The sequence below is a fragment of the Fopius arisanus genome, unplaced genomic scaffold (genome assembly GCF_000806365.1).
Source record: "Fopius arisanus strain USDA-PBARC FA_bdor unplaced genomic scaffold, ASM80636v1 scaffold00015, whole genome shotgun sequence".
NCBI classification, from domain to species: Eukaryota; Metazoa; Arthropoda; class Insecta; order Hymenoptera; family Braconidae; genus Fopius; species Fopius arisanus.
The window spans coordinates 932,171-952,027 of record NW_011887754.1 but is presented as its reverse complement, the minus strand read 5'-3'; the positions used below and the strand labels follow the sequence as shown (position 1 = coordinate 952,027).

General features: G+C 37.0%; 6 protein-coding genes across 8 annotated transcripts; 2 read left to right on the top strand and 4 right to left on the bottom strand.

Annotated features, from left to right (window-relative positions):
* Window positions 1–161: 161 nt before the first annotated feature.
* Window positions 162–1,227, top strand: LOC105263518 (ATP synthase mitochondrial F1 complex assembly factor 1). Its single transcript, XM_011299770.1, has 2 exons — window positions 162–446; window positions 532–1,227. The coding sequence occupies exons 1-2, from the start codon at window positions 221–223 to the stop codon at window positions 1,164–1,166; spliced, it is 861 nt and encodes a 286-aa protein (XP_011298072.1). The 5' UTR covers window positions 162–220; the 3' UTR covers window positions 1,167–1,227.
* A 16-nt stretch (window positions 1,228–1,243) lies between these two features.
* MetRS-m (Methionyl-tRNA synthetase, mitochondrial) lies at window positions 1,244–5,284 on the top strand. 2 transcript variants are annotated; one of them, XR_891902.1, is made up of 6 exons: window positions 1,244–1,388; window positions 1,456–1,730; window positions 1,829–2,296; window positions 2,358–2,592; window positions 2,674–3,294; window positions 5,201–5,284. XR_891902.1 is itself a non-coding variant. In XM_011299768.1 (5 exons), the coding sequence occupies exons 1-5, from the start codon at window positions 1,319–1,321 to the stop codon at window positions 3,231–3,233; spliced, it is 1,608 nt and encodes a 535-aa protein (XP_011298070.1). In that variant the 5' UTR covers window positions 1,244–1,318; the 3' UTR covers window positions 3,234–3,313. The 2 variants fall into 2 exon arrangements, 1 of the variants encoding a protein (XP_011298070.1); XM_011299768.1 differs by lacking the exon at window positions 5,201–5,284 and having other exon boundaries at window positions 2,674–3,313.
* On the bottom strand, window positions 3,856–7,411 carry Amnionless (amnion associated transmembrane protein). Its single transcript, XM_011299769.1, has 6 exons — window positions 7,086–7,411; window positions 6,438–6,745; window positions 6,160–6,301; window positions 5,819–6,056; window positions 5,274–5,427; window positions 3,856–4,406 (listed from the first exon to the last, which is right to left on the bottom strand). Exons 1-6 carry the CDS (start codon window positions 7,392–7,394, stop codon window positions 4,088–4,090), a joined length of 1,470 nt encoding a protein of 489 aa, XP_011298071.1. The 5' UTR covers window positions 7,395–7,411; the 3' UTR covers window positions 3,856–4,087.
* A 507-nt stretch (window positions 7,412–7,918) lies between these two features.
* On the bottom strand, window positions 7,919–12,939 carry LOC105263514 (allatostatins). The gene is made up of 3 exons (XM_011299767.1): window positions 12,770–12,939; window positions 9,587–9,867; window positions 7,919–8,496 (listed from the first exon to the last, which is right to left on the bottom strand). The coding sequence occupies exons 2-3, from the start codon at window positions 9,851–9,853 to the stop codon at window positions 8,209–8,211; spliced, it is 555 nt and encodes a 184-aa protein (XP_011298069.1). The 5' UTR covers window positions 9,854–9,867; window positions 12,770–12,939; the 3' UTR covers window positions 7,919–8,208.
* A 1,560-nt stretch (window positions 12,940–14,499) lies between these two features.
* Window positions 14,500–17,558, bottom strand: LOC105263513 (DEAD-box ATP-dependent RNA helicase 42). The gene is made up of 4 exons (XM_011299766.1): window positions 17,076–17,558; window positions 16,042–17,010; window positions 15,619–15,852; window positions 14,500–15,013 (listed from the first exon to the last, which is right to left on the bottom strand). Exons 1-4 carry the CDS (start codon window positions 17,109–17,111, stop codon window positions 14,702–14,704), a joined length of 1,551 nt encoding a protein of 516 aa, XP_011298068.1. The 5' UTR covers window positions 17,112–17,558; the 3' UTR covers window positions 14,500–14,701.
* A 166-nt stretch (window positions 17,559–17,724) lies between these two features.
* LOC105263512 (histidine-rich glycoprotein) lies at window positions 17,725–19,335 on the bottom strand. 2 transcript variants are annotated; one of them, XM_011299765.1, is made up of 5 exons: window positions 19,275–19,335; window positions 18,960–19,199; window positions 18,743–18,887; window positions 18,136–18,513; window positions 17,725–17,944 (listed from the first exon to the last, which is right to left on the bottom strand). In XM_011299765.1, the coding sequence occupies exons 2-5, from the start codon at window positions 18,968–18,970 to the stop codon at window positions 17,777–17,779; spliced, it is 702 nt and encodes a 233-aa protein (XP_011298067.1). In that variant the 5' UTR covers window positions 18,971–19,199; window positions 19,275–19,335; the 3' UTR covers window positions 17,725–17,776. The 2 variants fall into 2 exon arrangements, with proteins under 2 accessions (XP_011298067.1, XP_011298066.1); XM_011299764.1 differs by having other exon boundaries at window positions 18,743–19,199.
* Between the last annotated feature and the right edge of the window lie 522 nt (window positions 19,336–19,857).

Here is a 19,857-nt window from a genome sequence, read left to right as displayed (position 1 = left end):
TTAAACAAACAAAAAACAAAAAGCATTCATGCCGCAAAAAAATAAAATTCACCCCGTCGACTTGATAACCACCCCCATTGCTTGTGCCGCCCTCCCTCTCTTGGGGTGCAGTACTACAATGCCCCTGGGGTCACTCAAACCCCCAGAACTGAGCCTCTTTGATCTTTGTTATCCCTTGATACGTCTCTTAACCTATCAAACCTAAAAAACCGTCTTTTAAATGGCAAATCTGTGCCGCTTGCCATCGGCAAGAAACTTAATTACTCAAATATTAAAAAATCAGTCGAGAAACATAATGACAACACCAGCGAGAGCTAAAAAATTGCTGGAGTCCTTGAAGGACAACCCGTACTTCGACAAGTATGCCCCAGCCATCACTCGACTCCAGCAAACAAATCCTGAGGAATTTATTTCGAGAATCGAAGAGCAACAGCGCAAAGAGACCGGTAATTCCAAGAAAAAAAAATTAATTAAACATAATTATTAACAATGATTATATTTTTCAACTCTTTCTCCCGTTCTCTACTGCAGAAAAGAGGGAGAAGGCGAAGAGTTTTAAAAACGATGCAACAGCTAAACCAGAATTGCATCAAAATATGCAGAACCGACAGGCACGTCTGTCTGATGTCATGAAGACTGAATTACTCCAGGACAAAGGCAAGGATGAAATAACAGATATTTGGTTGAGTTATCACAAAGAACGTGATTGCATCTCTGGTGTTATGACTCCAGAGATATTCAATGCTATGTACGAAAGGGCAATGAAGTATCCAACATTTATTCTTCCACTGCCAAGGGAAAATGGATACGAATTCATTCTCACTCAGTTCTGTGGTACAGAGATTCACATGACACCTGTACTGTGGTATCAAACGCATCAGGAAAATGCACCCGAGTGCATGACAATAGTCCATTACCTCGAGTTCAAAGACTCGAAGAATCTTGTCCTCATGAGGGGACAATTTGATACTAAATCGATCAATGTCCAGGAGGCCCAGTGTCTCGCTAATCAATTGCAATTGTATTACTCAGGACAGGATGACGAGAGATTTCATCTTCTGAAGACTTTCAATGAGAAACCAAATGAGTTCAAACACATGGATCTCATCTCCCAGATGGAGAGTGTCTCTCTATTCACTGAGATTAAGTCAGGAAATAAGAAATAGATATGTAAATTGAGGAAAAATATATGTCCATGTTAATAAATGTGTAGAAAATTTGAAAGAATTTTTTATTGCATTTTTTGGGAGTTTATCTTTGGTTTTTTTTTTTTCTAGGGGGATTTTTTCGGAGAAAATCGCCATGGAGAAAAGTGCAGATGAGGTCTTATTCGAATTTTCAGAGGAAGTCTGCATTTGTTAGCACTCCGATATTTTACGTGAATGCTGGTAGATTTCTAGGAGATAATTGCACATTTTGAATCATTCGGTTTGTTAAAGAGAGTTTTAATAACAGGTCCTCATATTGGGCATTTATATAGTGCCGCGATGGCTGATGCTGTGGCAAGGTACAATAAAATGCTGGGGCTCGAGACATTTCTAAGTACCGGAACTGATGAACATGGGAATAAAGTCAGGAGTGCTGCAGGATTGAATAATTTATCGCCTGAGAATTACTGCGACGAGATTTCAACGTTGTTTAGAGGGATGTGTGATGATTTCGATATTGATTACTCCAAGTTTATCAGAACTACTGATAAAAAACATCAGCAGGGTGTTTACAAATTCTGGGTTTGTCAGATTATTTATTTAAAAAGAAAAAAGTCAGCAGTGAAGTGATAATGATTCATAATTGATTCAACTTTATCATTTACTGAAATAAATTAAAGGCCAGTCTACAAAACTCTGGGCACCTGTACCTCGGCAAGTACTCAGGATGGTACTGTGTCTCTGACGAGGCTTTTGTGCTCCCGTCCGATTTGGAGGACTTGAAAAAGCCAGATGGAAGCACAATAAAAATTTCCTCAGTATCTGGGAACCCAGTGGAGTGGATGGAGGAGGAAAACTACAAATTTCGATTGAGTTCGTTCCAGGATGACCTAAGACACTGGTTGAAGGATGAAAAATGCGTCCAGCCATTAAAGTACCATAAATTATTATCAAATTGGGTGGAGGAAGGATCTTGTCTAGAGGATCTCAGTGTCTCCAGGCCTGCAGCAAGGGCCCCCTGGGCCATTCCAGTCCCCAATGACCATTCACACACAGTCTACGTCTGGCTGGACGCTTTGATAAATTATCTGACAGTCCTGGGGTATCCTGACGATGATTACAAAAAATTCTGGCCTCCAAAAGTCCAAGTACGAATAAAAAATGGCATCGACGTCGTAATAATAGAAATAATTATGATAATATTTTTAGGTGATAGGTAAAGATATTTTGAAGTTTCATGGGGTGTACTGGCCTGCATTTTTGATAGCCGCAGGGATGGAACCCCCTAGGACTATCCTCTGTCACTCCCACTGGACAGTGAATGATGAAAAAATGTCAAAATCGAAGGGAAATGTTGTGGCACCGTCCAAGGCAGCTGAGATGTTCACTCCAGATGGTCTCAGGTACTTCCTCCTGCGAGAGGCTGTGCCTCACAGTGATGCAAGTGGGTTCAAGGTCCTTCGACGTTACAAAAGTATTCTTAATATTTTTATTAATTTTATTTTGTTTTTTTTTCTTCAATAAGATTACAATGAAGAGAAGATCCGGAAAATTCTCAACGCAGAATTGGCAGACACCCTCGGGAACTTGTTCAGCAGGTGCATGGGTAGAGCTGTAAATCCACGTGGAGCTACCCCAGAGGCCTCGATAATCCACAAGGACATTTTAGGCACAGAGGAAGCTAAAAATCTCGTGGAGAGTCTCCACCGTTTGCCTGGAACAGCCCAAAGTGCCTACCAAGATTTCAATTTCCATCAGGTGGTCGATGCAGTCATGAACTCTCTGCGATGCGCCAACAAGATGATCGAGCATCACAAGCCCTGGGCTCTAGTCAAGTTAAACGACGAAAAATCGATGACTCAACTCGAAGCAGTTCTGGCACTTGGACTCGAGTCTGTCAGAGTCAGTGCTTTAATTCTTCTTCCAATCGTCCCCAGACTGGCTCACAATCTTCTCTCTCACCTCGACATTCCCATGGACTCGAGACAATGGATTAACACAGAATTCTCAAGAACTGGAAGAGCCACAGAAGGTATTCAGGAGGAGAGACTCAACAATTTGATTTTATTCAAGAGGATTAAGTGAATTTCCAAGATAATCACTTGATAATAATCTGAAGTGAATGTTGAATTCATTTTCACGTCAGGTACCTATTATATTTCCACATTTTTTATCGCGACTTTCCACGGGCATGCAATTAATTCCAATAAATAATATAAATGTCTGGAAATGTCTTTATGGGATACGAAATAAATTATACAAGAACTATCATGAGAAGATCTATTGTTCTTTACTGTATTCAATGAATTTTGAAAGGCATGTCATTATTGTATTTCGGGGTTGTGGTTCTGACACATTTTATGAGGAAAATAATTGTGATATAAGTGCGTAATTTTAGGTCTCAGTTTGCCTATCCTGGTAATTATCGTAGAAGACTTCTATTCTCAATTGTTTAAATCAAACAAATGAAACAATGGCATTGTCTTGAGTCATTATCAATGTCAGTTTTGATTATCGAGGAACTGATCAAATTTCCGTTGAGCCCTTTGACACAATCATTCGTTTGTTCATACGAATGTCTGAATCGTATCGAACATTTTTCTACGAAATTTCTATAAATACCACGTGAAATATTCATGCATTTTTGAATTTTTTAGAAATAAATTCACGAAAATTTGAAGATCGAGTGAAAATAAAAAATAATTCATTCATTAATCCGTGGGTTAGTTTTAATTGGTAGAGTAGTAGAGGTAAAAGATGACAGATCGATACTCGTATTTTCGATTGATATCTCCGAGTATAAAAGAGATGGCGAAATTTTTATCGGGAACTCTTTTGTAGAGTGGAATGTGAACTATAAAGAAGCTCTTACAAATATTTCGCTATTTCTCATGGATTCAGAGGGATTCTTTGAAAAGTTATCTATTAGAGCAAGTGCATCAGTCAGAATCGATATTCGTTTCCTCGTGGAGATTGACTTTATCCTCCAGGGCAGCGAGACTGACGGGTCCATCGATGTCGATGATATTCTCAACTGGTTCTTTCCTCTTTGATCTGTACAGGGGATTGTCGAATCTCTTCCCATCCTTATAGTCGTCATCGTCACTATCCGTCTCGTCTTCTGGGATCAGGGCACTCGCCAGTTGCACATCACCCTCTGCTACATTCTCAAATCTTGCAAAACCAAAATCCCCCTCTTTACTGGGATCAGGTGGCAGATTTCCCTCTCGAATTGACGTTCGAAATACGAAATACACTCTGCAAAAATAAAACATAATTGTAATCTGACGGGAATAATTACGAATTCGATTACTCAATTTTCCGGTATTAGAATTCCTTTCAACCGATCGAAAGTCAAGTTTCACAGGCCTGTGATAATCTCAGAAAGGACTTAATTTCCATGACATTTGTCAGTCCTCCAATAAGTCCTTGTCGATAAATCGATCAAAGGCTGGACAAATTGAAAATTCTGCCCACTCTTACCCAGAGAAATAACAAGCCCCTTTGACAAGAACAAGATCTATTCAAATTTTATTTTCCCGACTCGTGTTTTATTCAACATGCAAAAGAAAACTCACCCTGTTGATTTAAGGGACAACAGGTGTTCACTGGTCTCCTCTCTGGAAACTCTCACATACCAAAACTATTCCAGCACACGCACTCGAACATTCCACCCCATTCAAGTACTCACCCTCCTCCTTACCCTCCCCCCAGACCGCCCCCCTCGTAATTGCACATTTCTCCGGTGGCAACCTGCATGAAGTGGTCCAACTGTGCAATACTGTTATACATATTACTAAGAGCAACAGTAGGAGAGTTAATCTTTCGGTGCAAAGCAAAATATTAAAGCCAGATGTTACAACCGGACTGCATATTACTAAATTAATGCACCACCTGAACATATATCTTTATCAAATAGTGAAATTCTATGATTAATTACACGTCGACGGAGTCCCAAGGGGGTAACCTTATTTTTTTTTATAATTATGATAATCATATTTCATGTTTTAATTGTTGAAAAAAATTTTTCATTTTTGTTTTGGGATATTTAGGATTGCATTTGATGAGCGGATTTGGACGACTCTTTTGGATTTTTTATTTGGAGTAATGGAAAATATGACTTACTCTCGGTACGAATATCCGAAGGCTGGAATTGCTATGAGGATGAGGACAATTAATACGAGTGGAACTCCAAACAACGGACCCAGAGCTGTGGCTATTACAGAGCCCTTCAGGGGTGCCCCTGTTACTGCGTATGACACGACATTTATTCCTCTTTCTGTGGAAACATTAACAATTTATGAAATTTATGGGTGCTGGAATGGTGGGCATAAAAATATAGAAATGGGATACGCTCCGAGATTTTCCTGAAGCTTCTATCAGAATTCTTAAAAATCAATGGATTTTATTCCAAATTTTGTCATTGTCCCGTAATAATTCCGTATTTTTATTTATTTATTCCATAAATAAAATTAAAAAACGGAAAGGTATTGTCATTTTTATTGAACCCAAATTGGTATCGAAATGAATTTTCGTTGACAATTGATCGAGATGGAAAATCGTTTTGCCTTTTTGTTGAATTCTAGAAAATCAACAAACCCGTACATTTGTACGTTATCTCCAATTATTTCTTTCGAATGAATAGAGTCTCTCGGGTCATGAAATCATACCTGCAAAGGCCCTCTGAAGTGTATCAACGGCTTCAGCACTTTTTATTCCCCTGTAAACACTCTCGGTGACGAGGACTTCGACATTTCCATCCAGCGTCACTCTGATGTGTTGCAATATATCGTGATAATTTTTTAATGCTTCAGTAGTAATTTCATGTAATTTCGAGAGAGAAAAGGTCGTGTGGTCAACGTTCAGACTGACTCGACCCCCGCAGTAAGAACAACAATGTCCCTCCACCTTCATTAGCATTAATTAATTGCATTATTTTCAGTCTCATCAAATTTGAATAACAATAATCCAGAGAATATATTGTTTTAATAATTAATTCTATCGATCTTACAACGAGTGGATAGGAGCAGGGAATCTCCTCCCCAGAGCATCTTGAACTCTCGATCTCGCAGATTTCGTTGATTAATTCTTTGACATCCGTATTGTGACGACATAAACACTTGTCAGTGTCACAATAAGGCAATCCACTATATCTGCATAAATAAATAATTTTATTGAATATTGTAAAAAAACCCCGACGAATTCGTTGGATGATTTCTTTGGAAAATTCAAATAGAGATGGAAAAGAATTTAATATTTCAAATGAAGTAAAAATATTCATTATTTTACAGGACACTCTGGTGATTGTTCGAGAATTCTCTCCCCATCATGATTGACTGCCAGTCCCATGCTTCTAGTGGTGTTTCATTCCCGATTTTAATTTCTTTAATATTCACTGTGACTGTCGGCAATTTTATGCTCAACGAGCGATTGTAATTCGGCAAAATGACCATATCTGTCCCACAAGGAATTCTCTCCAAATGGGGAACGGCTTTATTTGATCCACTCCAATTGTCCGGATCCACCCACGAAAACGGTCCCTTCCATTTCCACGCGAATATTTCAGGGTTATTACCTCTTCCTTTTGCTTCAGTTAACTAGAAATTGTATATAATTCTATGTATAAGCTTTGAGAAATGAAAGTGATATAAATTTTGGCATTACCGATTTATATCGAAAAATATCGAATTGAAGTGGAAAAGTTAAAAAATTTTTTATCGCTCATTAATTTGTTCGACAATTGAAGTTTCGATTTCCCTTTTATCGATGGTTTGTAATTGTTTTTTAAGATGATTTTTAGTGACTCCCGGAGATTCGAGAATTTAATTAGAATTTTTTGTCAAAAAAATAAATCACTTGATTTCCAGTGAGTTCCGCTGATTTCTTTGATTTGATAAATGATTTATAAATTATTTCAGTAATTTGTGAGAAGTTCACCTGAAGTCCACCATTGAGGGGAAGAAGGAGTGATCCATCATGTGGCAATTCGATCCCAGAAAAAATAAAATCACCGGTCACGGGTAGTCCGACAGAATGTTGCATCTCCACGGGAAATTGAATTCTACTATTTCTCGTGGGCACTTTATTATTAATCCAATTATTCCTCGTTGTGAATTCGAGGTCCGGAAGCCAGACTTTTCGACCCCCTAAGCCCCAAGAATCCCCTTTATTTATGCAAAATGTAGTTAAAAAACAGAACAAAATTTTGTGTCGCATTTTGGTTGATTTATTTAACCACATGTACATCGAAATAGTCCGGATGATCCCGCATTACTGCCCCCAGTAGGCGTTTCCAGACCACTGAATTCCCCAGGGATTGCCCTTATCTCCATTTACAAATACATGGATAAACGGGTAAAAATAAAAGACAATTGACAAATTGGGAAATTAATGAGAGACTGTATGAATTTTGGTTTAGTTTATTCTGACAAAAAATTATTACCACTCTGAGGTATTTCATCTTTCACATTAACGTGCAATGTACATATATCTTCGGTTATCTATTACAAGGGAATAACAATTGATAAATCATTTTCTCATTCCATTATTTTGGGTTATTTATCGGAAATAATTGTTTCAGTAGTGAATTGATAGGAGTGAATTTTCAGTTAAACTTTCAATTTTCAGTAATTAATTATTTTTATAATGAATATAAACTAAATGAAGAATAAGATCCATTTTTTCAATTGAATATCTTCTTCGAATATCTGCGATATTTAAATAATTTAGGGAATAATAAAGTATTATAAAAGAATTATTTATAGCGTAGTTATATGAAAATAAAAATTGGATTCTGAGATGAAATAATTATTCTCTCATTCCACTACTGATTTTGATTTTCCATTGGTAATCGTTCTAGCTGGTGATTGATTTACAGTCAAGAGATAAGCATTTAGCCCTGCGTAAAATAATTGACGATAAATTGTTTATCCAAATGTTTTTTACACCGAGATAGACTGAGATTCATCTTTCACGTGAATATTTATTTGAGTTTTCATTGTTCTCAGTGTACACAGACATTGAAAAAAGGATAAAAATGACGTGACGATCTGAAAATCAGTTAGAACTGATCCCACAGTTGACCATCGTCAGCGATTTTTCTGTCATCACTCAATTCTCGATTATCAGAATCGAAATCTCCATTGAATAATTGTAGATTTCTCTTTCCAATGCCGAATCCGTACGCGTGCGACGGTGAATTACGTTTTATTTCACCGGAATCATCGATTATCAGATTTGAATCGTAATTTTTTCCATCAAGGGGCACGTACTCCAGGGGAAGTCTCACAGGATAGAGTCTGGGGAAGGCGTTGCGTTTGCCAACACCAAAGGAATACGGAGAGTTCCTCTACAATCAGAGAAAAAATTATTAAATAATTATGCGATAAAAAAGGAATTAAAATTGTACATTTTTCATTACCATATTTTTTTTTTATTAAAATGATTTAATATCGGAATTTATCACTGAAATTTTTATTTCGTTGGGGAGATTCAACGAAAATATTATAATTTATTCCCCGCGATCATCTGAACAGGTCTCCCTGATAACGCGAGAGAATAAAAAAATGGCGCGATGTCCTCTCAATTGAATTCACCCCCAAAAATATTCACTCGATTGTAAATAATTTTTCTCCCTGCGCGCCCATTCCTCACGCAACCGATAAAAAGATAAAAAAAATTGTTTGTTATTCCAGTGTGACCCGATTATTTCCTGCTGATTAATCCGTGATTTTCCAGAGGATAACGGATACCCGCGATTTTCGGAATTGCTCAAAGAATTCAAAATTTATTTGGATTCACCCAGACTTTTCACCGCCTGCAGTAAAAATCCCAAAATAAAATCACGTCTCCACAAAAAAAAACTCTCAATTATTTTTAATTCTTTGATAATTGATGTGAACCCTCGAATAAACCCCAAAAACTCCCATTAATTCATCCATAATTGAATGAAATATTAAATTATTCACGTTCTTCCCTCATTAACCGAATAAATTTAGCCGACCAACAAAAAATACCTGAAAGTCAATGAAGGGCTCGTGATTGTCACTAGCTCCCCCAAAAAAACTCGAATACAATTGTCATTGTTACGAAAAAAGAAATCAAATAAAATGGAGATCTCATGCCTCTGGAAGATCCCTCCAGTCGATTGTCCTGACAGTTCCCAGGACTCGAACGATCCTGAAGATTCCCCTCAAGAATCACCGGTGTCACTGTTTATCACAATCACAGGTAATTCCATTCATCAAAATACTTCCCCCACTACAGCTGTCCCTCAATTACCGAAGACCTTCAATCTTTATTTCAATACCATGACCCACGTCATTCCCCCGCCATTCTCTCCGCGATTCTCTCCCCCATTCTCTCCCCCATTCAACGGGGTATTATATTTGGAGGGACTCAAAATTATCGAAAGATACTGATTAAAATAATTAATTTACCTTGATACTGTCGTCAAATCTTTTTCCTATACCGAAGCTGTAAAGATAATCAGGGAATCGTTTGTATGCGGCTAGGTAGCGATATTGTGGTAGGCGTTTATATTCTGTTATCAAGTCATAATCTTTCTTCGGGGCTTCGCAGCCACGTTGATGAATCCCTTGTACTGGAACTGTTACTCTCGGCTCATCTGCTGCACTGATTCCAATATTCATCATCAGAGCCAATGCTAATATCAAGGTAATATGGAAAAATTGCCTCTGAATCATCTTTCTTCCTTTGCCTAAAAAAAAATTTCACCAGTTGCATTCTTTTTCATTTATCTACTCCTCATTCGTAATTACTTCACATTTTTTATCATTCTAATTGATTTTTTTAATTAATAAAAATGGGAATTTAACATTTTTGGGAATTCTCTATTAATTATTATTTTTGTAATCGATTTTTTGAATTTAAAGTGAAATTTGATGAATTGTTTATCAGTAAAATAAATTTTAAAAAACTGTAAAAATTGAATGATTTTATTTTATTTGTTCATTATTGAAATGTTAATTATGTGTATTTAGGATTTGATTTAAGGACACCAGGTGGGATTCAAGGGGTGCGAGGGGAAATGTCGAGGGAAGACAATCGGTATGACGACTTGATTGAATCTCCGGGAGGGGTGTCAATTTAATTACACCAACAGTGGTTTCCACTCCCCTCCCCCATTCAATTCCTTTTAAATGTTATCCCAGCAATTTTCCGTCGCCGGTAATTAAATCCAGAATTAACCGAATTTATTTAAAAAATAAAAATTCCCCAGACGTCCTGTTAAAAACCAACGAATCGTGGAATTCTCCATCCCGTCAATTAAATCCATAATTAATCATTAACAACCCTTCAACCCTCTAATTTATTAATACTCGAGTAAACTATTGGCAATAAATAAATTTATTTATTATGTATGAGAGAATTGAAAATCAGGGTTCTCTCCGGAATTTTTTGTCGTTGGAATTTTCAGGAAAAATTGGGGATTTAAAAAAATTAAATATCAATTGAATGTTTTGGGTTTATCAACCCCTCGAGGTTGTGAGATTACGGAGCCTGCTCCTGGGGTTTACAATTAACGGTTTCGTGAAGAACCCGGGGTAATGGAGCACCAATTTGCTTTCAGGTTCCTTCACGATGGAATAGGGTGTTCGCCATTCTTAATTACTGCATAAGGTCTCTGATTGTATCCCAACCCTCTACCCCATCCTTTTGATAAACACCTCCTTCTAACTTACACCCTCGACATTTATTTCGGTTATTATCCGACCCGAGTACCTTCGGATAATTAACCTGACGGGCGTTTCAAGGATGATAAAAGGAGATTGATTGCTCAATTGATTCAGGATTTTTTCATTCAAAAATATTAACAACCGACGGAATATCCCTCGAAAATCATAAAACACTAATAATAATTTATTATTACAACAATAATAATACAAAAATATATGAAATGTTCAGTTGCATGCGTGAATTCATTCATTACATTATTATTATTTTTTTCATTCGATGTAATTGAATTTTTAATTCAATATCATAATGCTTTTTTATAGTATTGGAAATCGTTTCCATTTTACGAGTCGACACAATTTTCATTTTAAATTAATCAAGTAATAATAAAACGATAATTTAATATCTATAATACATTTAATTAATTTAATGATTTTACGAATGTATTCTGTAAAAATATGATTCATTTTTTAATTTATTGAAGCCCGAGGCTGATACTCCATCGGTTCAATGTTTGTCCGAGTATTTTTGTTATTCGGATTCTGTCCGATTGGAATAAATTTACAGTGAGCAATTGGTGAATTTATCCAGGCATTTGTTGATCATTCCAAATAAATAGTTGATTTAAATCTGAAAAACGATGACGAGATTTCGGTTTAAAAATTGTTCAAATGAATTATTTGTTGCGTGAAAAGATTTGCCAGACAAATTCTTCATGAAAACTGTATTCCGTGAAAAGTGCGGAAATTAAATTCTCATCAGCTTGTGCAACTCCATCAGTGTTTATATTGGCAATTAATGTCCAATCATGTGAAAAGATTTCACTGACTCCCTCGATTATTTATTTTTTTTTTCAATTTACTCTCAATCGGCTTGTCAATAATTTTAAAATGCTCGTCCCAAGAATTTCAAAATCCGGAAATTGGAGATTTTCCACTCTCCGATGTGAACATATAATCGAAAATAAGGGAATGCACTATAAAATTCACATTCACAGAGACTTTATCTTCGATTCCCTCATTATTCCGGGGATATGAGATTAATGTCACGACGATATTCTGTCACAAGAAGTCTCCAGTTCACTTCCATTCATCTCTCGCATTCCATTTTTTTTTCATCTCCAATTTTCACGCTCTCGAGCATTATGAGTTGGCACATCACGTGATCAAGCGACTATTTTATTATTTATTTTTTTTCCAGTACATCAAAATTTTCAATGAATATATTTACGCGAATATGAACGATATCCATATAGATAGAAAATAGTAGAATGAAAACTTGATTATGTGTGGATGATTTCCCGAGTGTCTTGTTCTATTAATATGTTCCACGAGAACCTCAGCTTCGCGGTTAAAATTATAAAAATTGTCAACAATTTCCCTCCATCTATCGCTCCATGAAAAAAAAAACTGATTACACATTGCCCCTCCCCCCAAAAAAATACAATTTCAATGAAACCCCTCGGTAAAAACAGAAATAACTCCTCAAAGGACTCGTCACGATTGAATTTGTTATTAAACTCTCCCTTGTGTATGAGAAAACACTCCTGAATAGAAAGAATTAACGAACCCCTCTCGTTATTGAGTTTCAAAAGTGGACATGAAGACAAAAGGATTATGTCTTCATAAAAAATCTCAATACACAAAGAACGACAGAATGAAAATTGCCTCGCTGACCGCAAAACAATTCAATTAAAAATTCAATTAACGATTCCCTTAGAATAGCTTTTCCCAAAAAATAATTTCCCCATTGTTTACCCATTTCTTCAAATGATAAATAAAATTATTAATAAAATTATTGAATTATTTATCAAATGGGATAACAGCCCTGAGGATTGGGGTGAGATTTATTTACAGTTCTTGTTTATATCTTCAATGTTTATTTATTAATCAGTGGAGAGATGGGGATTTTAGGGATCAACTCACCTGTTGCTGGGAAATCGAGCAGATGGAATTTCAAACGTCCTCGTTATTTTACACTGAAAAACTCAATTTATTGCACTTGATGATAATTAAATTCTATCGACACCGGGGTGATAAATAAAATAATATCCGTGATGTGCGGAATGTAACGAAATCGCCAGGACCTGAGGAACTTCCGCGCGAGAATGAGCTTCACTCTAACTATCTTCATCCCCTATATACCAGAGGAACAAATTCACCCCCTGCGACGCCGTCGCGACGCACCTCCTGTCCCTCCACCACCCCCAAGAGATATCTGCACGCAGAATAAAATGAATTGATAAATAAAAAAAAAATATTCCAAGAAATTATTGAACGAGCAATTAATTTAATTAACCCTAATTGCAAAAAAAAAAATTATAATAATAATTGCAACAAAATTTTTAATTATACGAGTCGATTTTTTTTTATTGAATTTCAGTGAAAAATTCGAGTTCTGTTTTTTTAATTTTAATTAATTAGTTAATAATTAATGGTGCTGTAGATTTGCAGTTTTTTACTAATGATTGACCGGTTAGTCGCTGTTCATTAAAATTGTCATTATTATGTTACGACATTGCATACCTTTATCCGGAGGTAATTAAGTCATTGACATTTCAGCCGATACAATTCAATTAAACACCTCGGTGCATTAAAAAGGAATGTTAACCTGAGAATGTGGCGTTCGCCTAATTAACATAAGAGATTTTTATTCACCACCACGAGAATATGCCTCATTGGGTGGAGATGGGGGGCATATACTCTCGCATTTTCCTCTAATTGCTCATAAACGCAGACTGCAGGTTCACGTGGCAATCGAGCTTTTTCACTGCAACATAGTCCTCCTTTTCACTCTCGTAAAAGTCTTAACGCACAACACAAAAAGACAATGAAAGACGAATAAAAGGGGAATAGAAACTTAAGAGGGAAAAAAACTGGGATGAAAATGGAAATAACCAGAGGGAAAACTAGAATATGCAATGCGTATATTTGACATTAAAAATAATCATTAAAGATAATTAAAAAGGGGTATATTGATTGAAACGATTAAAATTCATCATCAATATGGAATCCAGTCACTCAGTTTTTCATTCCCTGTCGCATTTATTCTTCATTCGTAAATGTTTTATTGCAATTTTCTGCCGAAAGTGGGTGGACAGGGGTTGACAGAGATATTTCCCTTTTTTTTCGGAGTTGGGTGTTGACAATCCGTGATATTCCGACTGTTTGATGATAAATTATTGCGCGTGTGGAGATCAGTGATATGGTAATCTATTATTGCTTCATTTCACACGTCGATTTTCATCTCGATTAATCGCCCAATCCATTGGTGCATCAGATTACTCCCTAGAGTTAATTATAATTACTCCAAATTACTAAAAAAAAATAAATTAGCCTCACAGAAAAAATTGGGAACTTGCACATGGCACAGCAATTATCACGCCTCAAAATAAATCCACCAACTAATAAATTCAATTTATCAAAATTCATTTGGTTGGATTTAACGCGGCCATTGAAAAGAAATCGTATGAACTGAAATGGAAGAGAGATAAGTGTTCTTATCATTTTTTTATGTCCGAATACCCAATACCCCAAGGAATAAAAAATGGTAGAAAAAGGGGAGAAAAAAATTCGAATTCACTGTACAATAAATCATTTATTCACTCTAAATCATTTCAATTACTTAAAAATAATGAATTTCAAGAAGGGGAGAGGTGAAACGACCCCAGCTTACTTTCTTCTCACTCGTAATTCAGAAAGAAATTTATTAACTGAGCGTGGGCTGAGATAATTATGAAAGGGGTAAAATTTATTTTTAGAAAGAAAGCGAATGCACTATTTTACGTTGATTATGTCTTTTGGAAAAATAAGGGAGGGAGAAACAATTAATTTGATAATAGAGTGGATATTTTCGAGTTAGTGGGACTCTTTGTATTCCCATTTTTTTCCGTCCTCGTGTCCACCCTTTTTCCCGTATTTGCTCGCCTCCTCGTGATGCTTCTCGTCGCCTTCCTGGTGGTTGTGGCCCTTTTTGTCCTTGTAGTGGTGGCCTTTCTCATGTTCGCTCTTTTTTCCGTGCTCTTCGTATTCCTCTCCCGCATCGTAGTGCCCGGATTTTTCACTTCCGCCGTTTTCTTTCTCGAACTTGTGGTGATATCCTCCCTCTTTCTCGTGATCATCCTCATCGTGGGACTCGTCGTAGAATTCCTCTACTTTCTCGTATTCATCCTGAATTTTTATAAAATATCCTCATGTCGATTTTCCAATTTATTTACAAGTTGCAATCGATTATGTTTAAAAATATCGATAATTTCTTGAAATCCCGAGGAATTTCTCATCGGACTTTTCGGAAATTCTTATCTTATGTAAATTCTCTGGAAAATCCTTCAACTGAAAATATCCCGGGTAAAAAAAATTGTAATCGGAATACTTTCTCCAAATTTTCAAAACTTTTCCGGGAAATTTTTCTTTTGAAACAAAAAAAAAATCGGAAAAACAATTTTATTTCCGGGAAATGTTTTCAAAAATTTTTCAAAAACTTTCCCAAAAAAAAAATTGTTTCTCGATTTTTTTTTCTTTCATAAAAAAAATTCTGATAAGTTTTCCCGAAATTTTTTTCAATTGTGAAAAAAATATTCCGATTACAATTTTTTTTTACCCGAGATAATTCTCGATTCAATAAATGAAATAATTATTATAGGAAAATCCTCGTATGAATTATTTATCTACATCAAAAAAAAAAAAAAAAGAAATCCTCCCCATAATTGTCTTCAGCTCCGTGATCTCGTCCTTCAGTTTTTATCACTATTCAGATATTGAAGCTAAAGGATTACCTTTTTATGGACCACATGATTGCCCTTGGTACTATGACCCTTATTGAATTTTCCATCTTCCTCAAATGCGTCCGCCTTTTCCTTTTTCTCACCGCTATCATAATGCTGATAATACGAACTATCATCCGAGTGTTTATTCTCCTTTCCTTCCTCCTCCTCGTAATGTTTATCATGGTGCTCTTTATCATGATGACCATTTTCACCTTTTTCATGCTCATGATGGCTGTCGTAACCCTTTGACACATGATATCAAAATTTTTTCATTTTCATTAAACGCAATAAATTCGATATACAACTCCTCTAACAAGACATCTCATAAAAAATCCCACCGGAAATACGAAAACACACCGAAGAATTATAAACCACAAATGTTATAAATATATTATAAATAATCGCATGCAACTCGACAATTGAAATACTGACCTTTTTCTCCTCATCCCCCTCGACTTCGTGATGGTCTTCATGTTCCTCTTCAGCACCTCCTTCTTCGTGTTTTTTATTGTGTTCCTCTGGCTGATGGTCCTCCTTCTTCGTGGACTCCGCCACTGCCTCGTGATCATGTTCTTCGTCCTGTCGCCGGACTTGACCCTGAGCCTGCGGTAAAAATGAAGAACCTTTCGTTTTCCGTTTCCTCACAGGATCCAACAGAACTCCCTCATGATAATCCCGATCGTGGTGATTTATCTGTCGATCATTGTCCTCGTACTCCGCTCTCACTTCCGGTCGATTGATCCGCTGACTTTTCCTGAATTTTTTCGTCAGCATCTCATCATAATTGATGTCCTTCCTGGAGTTTGCGTCGAGGATGTTTGCATTAGCAGTATTAATACGGTTTCTTTTAACTGGATTCACCCGTTGTACCGGTGGATTAACCACTGGGCTTACCTCGTATCCGTTTTCATAAATCTCGTGTGCATGTACCTGGGGATTTCCACGATTTTTCTCAACTCGAGCTCCCAGGGGATTCAATTCCAAATGATTGTAGTGAAACTGTTGTTGGGTAGCTGCGATATTCTTGTGGGGATTTTTTGGAATGACGTGGGTGTTTTCGAGCAGATGTATTTTCGGAGTCATGTTCACCGACGGTTGTGGATTATTTAACTTGTAAGGACGAAGTTTCTCTGAGAAGTCCTTGTTTTCCTGGAAGTTACCTTGTTCTTTCGCTCTGACAAGGATTTTCCCGGGCTCATACCCTTCCGGAAAGTCGAGGATCTTTGCGCTGTCAGTTTTTCTGCGAATCTCGGTTGGAAAGATTCTCTCGGAGATGATGCGGTTGTGAGAGTCTGACGAGTGTTGGTCTCTCGGCAGGTGATTCGCGTATTTCTGATGAGCTTTGATGGCCGGATCGAAGACTACAATCGGAGCAAGACTCGCGGAAGCCGAAGCCAATGTCTGTGGGATAAATAAAAATTGGAGATTTCTTCTCGATAGAATGAATTCCGAATTCTTCGAATTACCAGTGCATAGATCCAGAAGAGGATGAGGGCTCCCATGACTTCTGAATAATTACAATTAATCCGTGACTACTTGACTGTCAACCTGTGATTACACTCTGCAATGCCAAGACCAACTGTCCCATTCCGAATGAACGGACCCCTGTCCTAAGCCCATGGATCCAACAGACTTCCTCCTTTCTCCTTTCCCTTCCTCCAGAGATTACCCAACACCTCAATTACCCGAAAATTCAATAATTTCGGATAAATCACGCGGAATTCTGCCGATGAATTCCGATCGATTCCGCTGAAGTGTAACCAATTTGCCGCCACGTTTTCACTTTTGAATTGAATGACGAGGGGAAATGAGATATCACCTGCTGTTGCTTAATCCAAGGGAATCTCTTCACACTCGAGTTGATAACAATTGGCAATGAAAAGGACAACAATATTTAAGATGTCAGACCATCAGAGCGCAAGACAAATTCGGCAAACCGATTTTTTTTTTCAATTACTGAAAACAAAAATATTCCTTCATTACTCATTTGTTCAACAACATCAATTATAATATAATATAATTAATAATATAATAATATCAATTATCAAATGACTATAATTAATATATTATTGATAATCCTAAAGATAGTGTTGATAATGAAATCATCGGGTTATCGATGTATTGTTTATTTATTTAATTAATTCCAGAGAAAAATGAGGGGATAAATCTATCGTCTCGTTTTGTGAATCCATTTCTTTGCCTTCGCATGTCCACTCTTCGATCCATGTACCTCGCCATGTTTATGATGATTTGAATGACCTTCTGCGGCTTTGTGACCTTTGTCATCTAGATGGTGACCACCGGATTTGTGTTTTTTCTTACTGCCATGGTGGTGCTGAAAATTTTTACAGCTCTATCAAATTTAATGAATTACGATAGGGATTCCTTTCGATTTTTTTTTTCGCTGAGAAAATGGCGCGTAACTCGGAGATAAAAAAAATTAGCTGCGCTGATTTGTGAAATGAAGCACATATCTATCCGATTCATTTAGATTTGATATTTAAATTTGAGGGAAAATTTATTTACCTCGTCACCTCCACCGGAACTATGACCCCCACGATGACTCCCTCCTTTTTTATCCTCGTGTTTTTGGAGATATCCCCCTTGTTTTTCCTCTTCGTCACTCTCGTGATACTCGTCGTAAAAATCGTGCTTCTTCTCGTACTCGTCCTTCTTGAAGATGTTGTGCTGTCCCTTGGTGCTGTGTCCCTTGTTGTGCTTTCCATTCTCCTCGAATTCCGCCTCTTTTCCGCCTCTCTCACCGCTGTGTTCCTCTGCATAGTGATCCTCCTCTTCGTGATCCTCCCTCTGGTGTCCTGCTTTCTCGTCGTACACCTTCTTGTGGGTGTCCTTGTCGTGGTGACCCTTCGCCACCTTGTCCGCCTCATGATGCGCCTTGTAATCCTATTAATTAATCAATCATCGCCCCACATGAGTCAAAATTCAATATCAAAACAAATTCACTCAGCTTTCTCTCTACAATCAATTAATAATTACTAAGATAAAAATCAATAATTTTTTTATCAATGGAATCAGAAAAAAAATTATCGAAAAAATTTTCGAGAGAGTTCAATGAAAATTCGATAGATCGTTAATATTTTTCAGTGAATTACAAATATTTTCACCAGAATACCTTTTGAGCTTTCTCCTTGGAAGAATCGTAATGCTCCTCTTCATGAAGACGTCCACCACCTGCTTCAATTCGTTTATCAATATTCTTGGCTCCATCACTAGCAGAAATTTCCGAATCTCTGGTATAGGAGAACCTGAGAGGTCGCCTGCGATAAACAGTGGTCCCCAATGCACCTTCGACAATTATTAAATAAATAATGAAAACAATTAACGAGTACCTGCCAATCATACTGAACCACCGATAATTGTCCAAGGGGCTCTTTCAGACTGAGACCTGGTGGAACCTCTTCGTTCTCGTTATATCAACCTGAAGAATCCGTCTCGATGGTTTTTACTCCAGTTATTTTCCCATCTCCACTCTGTTTTATTGTTCTATTTTTTATTTCCCCGCTCCTTGAAGTCACGTACCGCCTCCCAAGAAGCCACTGATCTCTGCTTTCATCGCTGGTGACACTGGCCTATGAATTACAACGAATCATCGATGAAAGTCCATCAACCGCAATTGATGTACGAGAAGAAAAAAAATATATTACTTCCTGAAATCCCGCACTTTCCCGAGGCTCATAATAATGTGTCTGAATACAACATAGTGGGTGGATATTCTGATAGTAATCCTCAGAGAGATTACAACTAATCTCCAAGCGAAACAAATTCACCACAAAGGTTGTGATTCTAACAGTTTCTCTTTGATGTCATTATACCGACTCTGATGCAATGAATCCCCTCGATATTGCATGTACCATGATATTTTTACCAAACAATTAACGAAATTAAAGTTTCTCGATGGAGATATATAAATAAATAGAAATTCAATCGCATAAAAGGGAACACTTTCTACCAGACTCATAATAGAAATTCCCTGGGAAATGTAGTAATCGAATTATTTAATTTAATAATGCTTTTGCGTTTGGAGAATGGTGAGTCATTCTTGTTGAATTATTTATCCAGGGTGGAAGGTTCCATGTAAATTCTAAAATGTCTTTAATAATTCTCTCGGCAGAGAAGCGGAAGAGATGAGGGAATCAAGTCAGGGAATCAAGAGAACGGGTGGAATGGATGCGGTGATTTGTTGTTCCTAGGGATGACGAGTGTCAGGAACGTCGTCGCTACGTACTG

Bases quoted from the DNA above. Each gene is read 5' to 3' on its own strand.
- LOC105263513 (XM_011299766.1), bottom strand. From the start codon at position 17,111: ATGGGAGCCCTCATCCTCTTCTGGATCTATGCACTG. The intron at 17,011-17,075 runs GTAATTCGAAGA...TTTATCCCACAG, and splicing joins TCTTCTGGATCTATGCACTG to ACATTGGCTTCGGCTTCCGC. The intron at 15,853-16,041 runs GTCAGTATTTCA...CATGTGTCAAAG, and splicing joins AGGGGGATGAGGAGAAAAAG to GGTTACGACAGCCATCATGA.
- LOC105263512 (XM_011299764.1), bottom strand. From the start codon at position 18,970: ATGATTGGCAGGTACTCGTTAATTGTTTTCATTATTTATTTAATAATT. The intron at 18,514-18,742 runs GTATTCTGGTGA...ATTAATTAATAG, and splicing joins CCAAGGAGAAAGCTCAAAAG to GATTACAAGGCGCATCATGA. The intron at 17,945-18,135 runs GTAAATAAATTT...AAAAATTTTCAG, and splicing joins GTTCCGGTGGAGGTGACGAG to CACCACCATGGCAGTAAGAA.
- LOC105263514 (XM_011299767.1), bottom strand. From the start codon at position 9,853: ATGATTCAGAGGCAATTTTTCCATATTACCTTGATATTAGCATTGGCT. The intron at 8,497-9,586 runs GTAAATTAATTA...CTCTGATTGTAG, and splicing joins GATTTGACGACAGTATCAAG to AGGAACTCTCCGTATTCCTT.
- MetRS-m (XM_011299768.1), top strand. From the start codon at position 1,319: ATGAGGTCTTATTCGAATTTTCAGAGGAAGTCTGCATTTGTTAGCACT. The intron at 1,389-1,455 runs GTAGATTTCTAG...TTTTAATAACAG, and splicing joins GATATTTTACGTGAATGCTG to GTCCTCATATTGGGCATTTA. The intron at 2,297-2,357 runs GTACGAATAAAA...TAATATTTTTAG, and splicing joins TCTGGCCTCCAAAAGTCCAA to GTGATAGGTAAAGATATTTT.
- Amnionless (XM_011299769.1), bottom strand. From the start codon at position 7,394: ATGTACATGTGGTTAAATAAATCAACCAAAATGCGACACAAAATTTTG. The intron at 6,746-7,085 runs GTGAACTTCTCA...TACAATTTCTAG, and splicing joins CCCTCAATGGTGGACTTCAG to TTAACTGAAGCAAAAGGAAG. The intron at 4,407-5,273 runs GTAAGTCATATT...TTATTTTTGCAG, and splicing joins TTCGGATATTCGTACCGAGA to AGTGTATTTCGTATTTCGAA.
- LOC105263518 (XM_011299770.1), top strand. From the start codon at position 221: ATGGCAAATCTGTGCCGCTTGCCATCGGCAAGAAACTTAATTACTCAA. The intron at 447-531 runs GTAATTCCAAGA...TCTCTACTGCAG, and splicing joins GCAACAGCGCAAAGAGACCG to AAAAGAGGGAGAAGGCGAAG.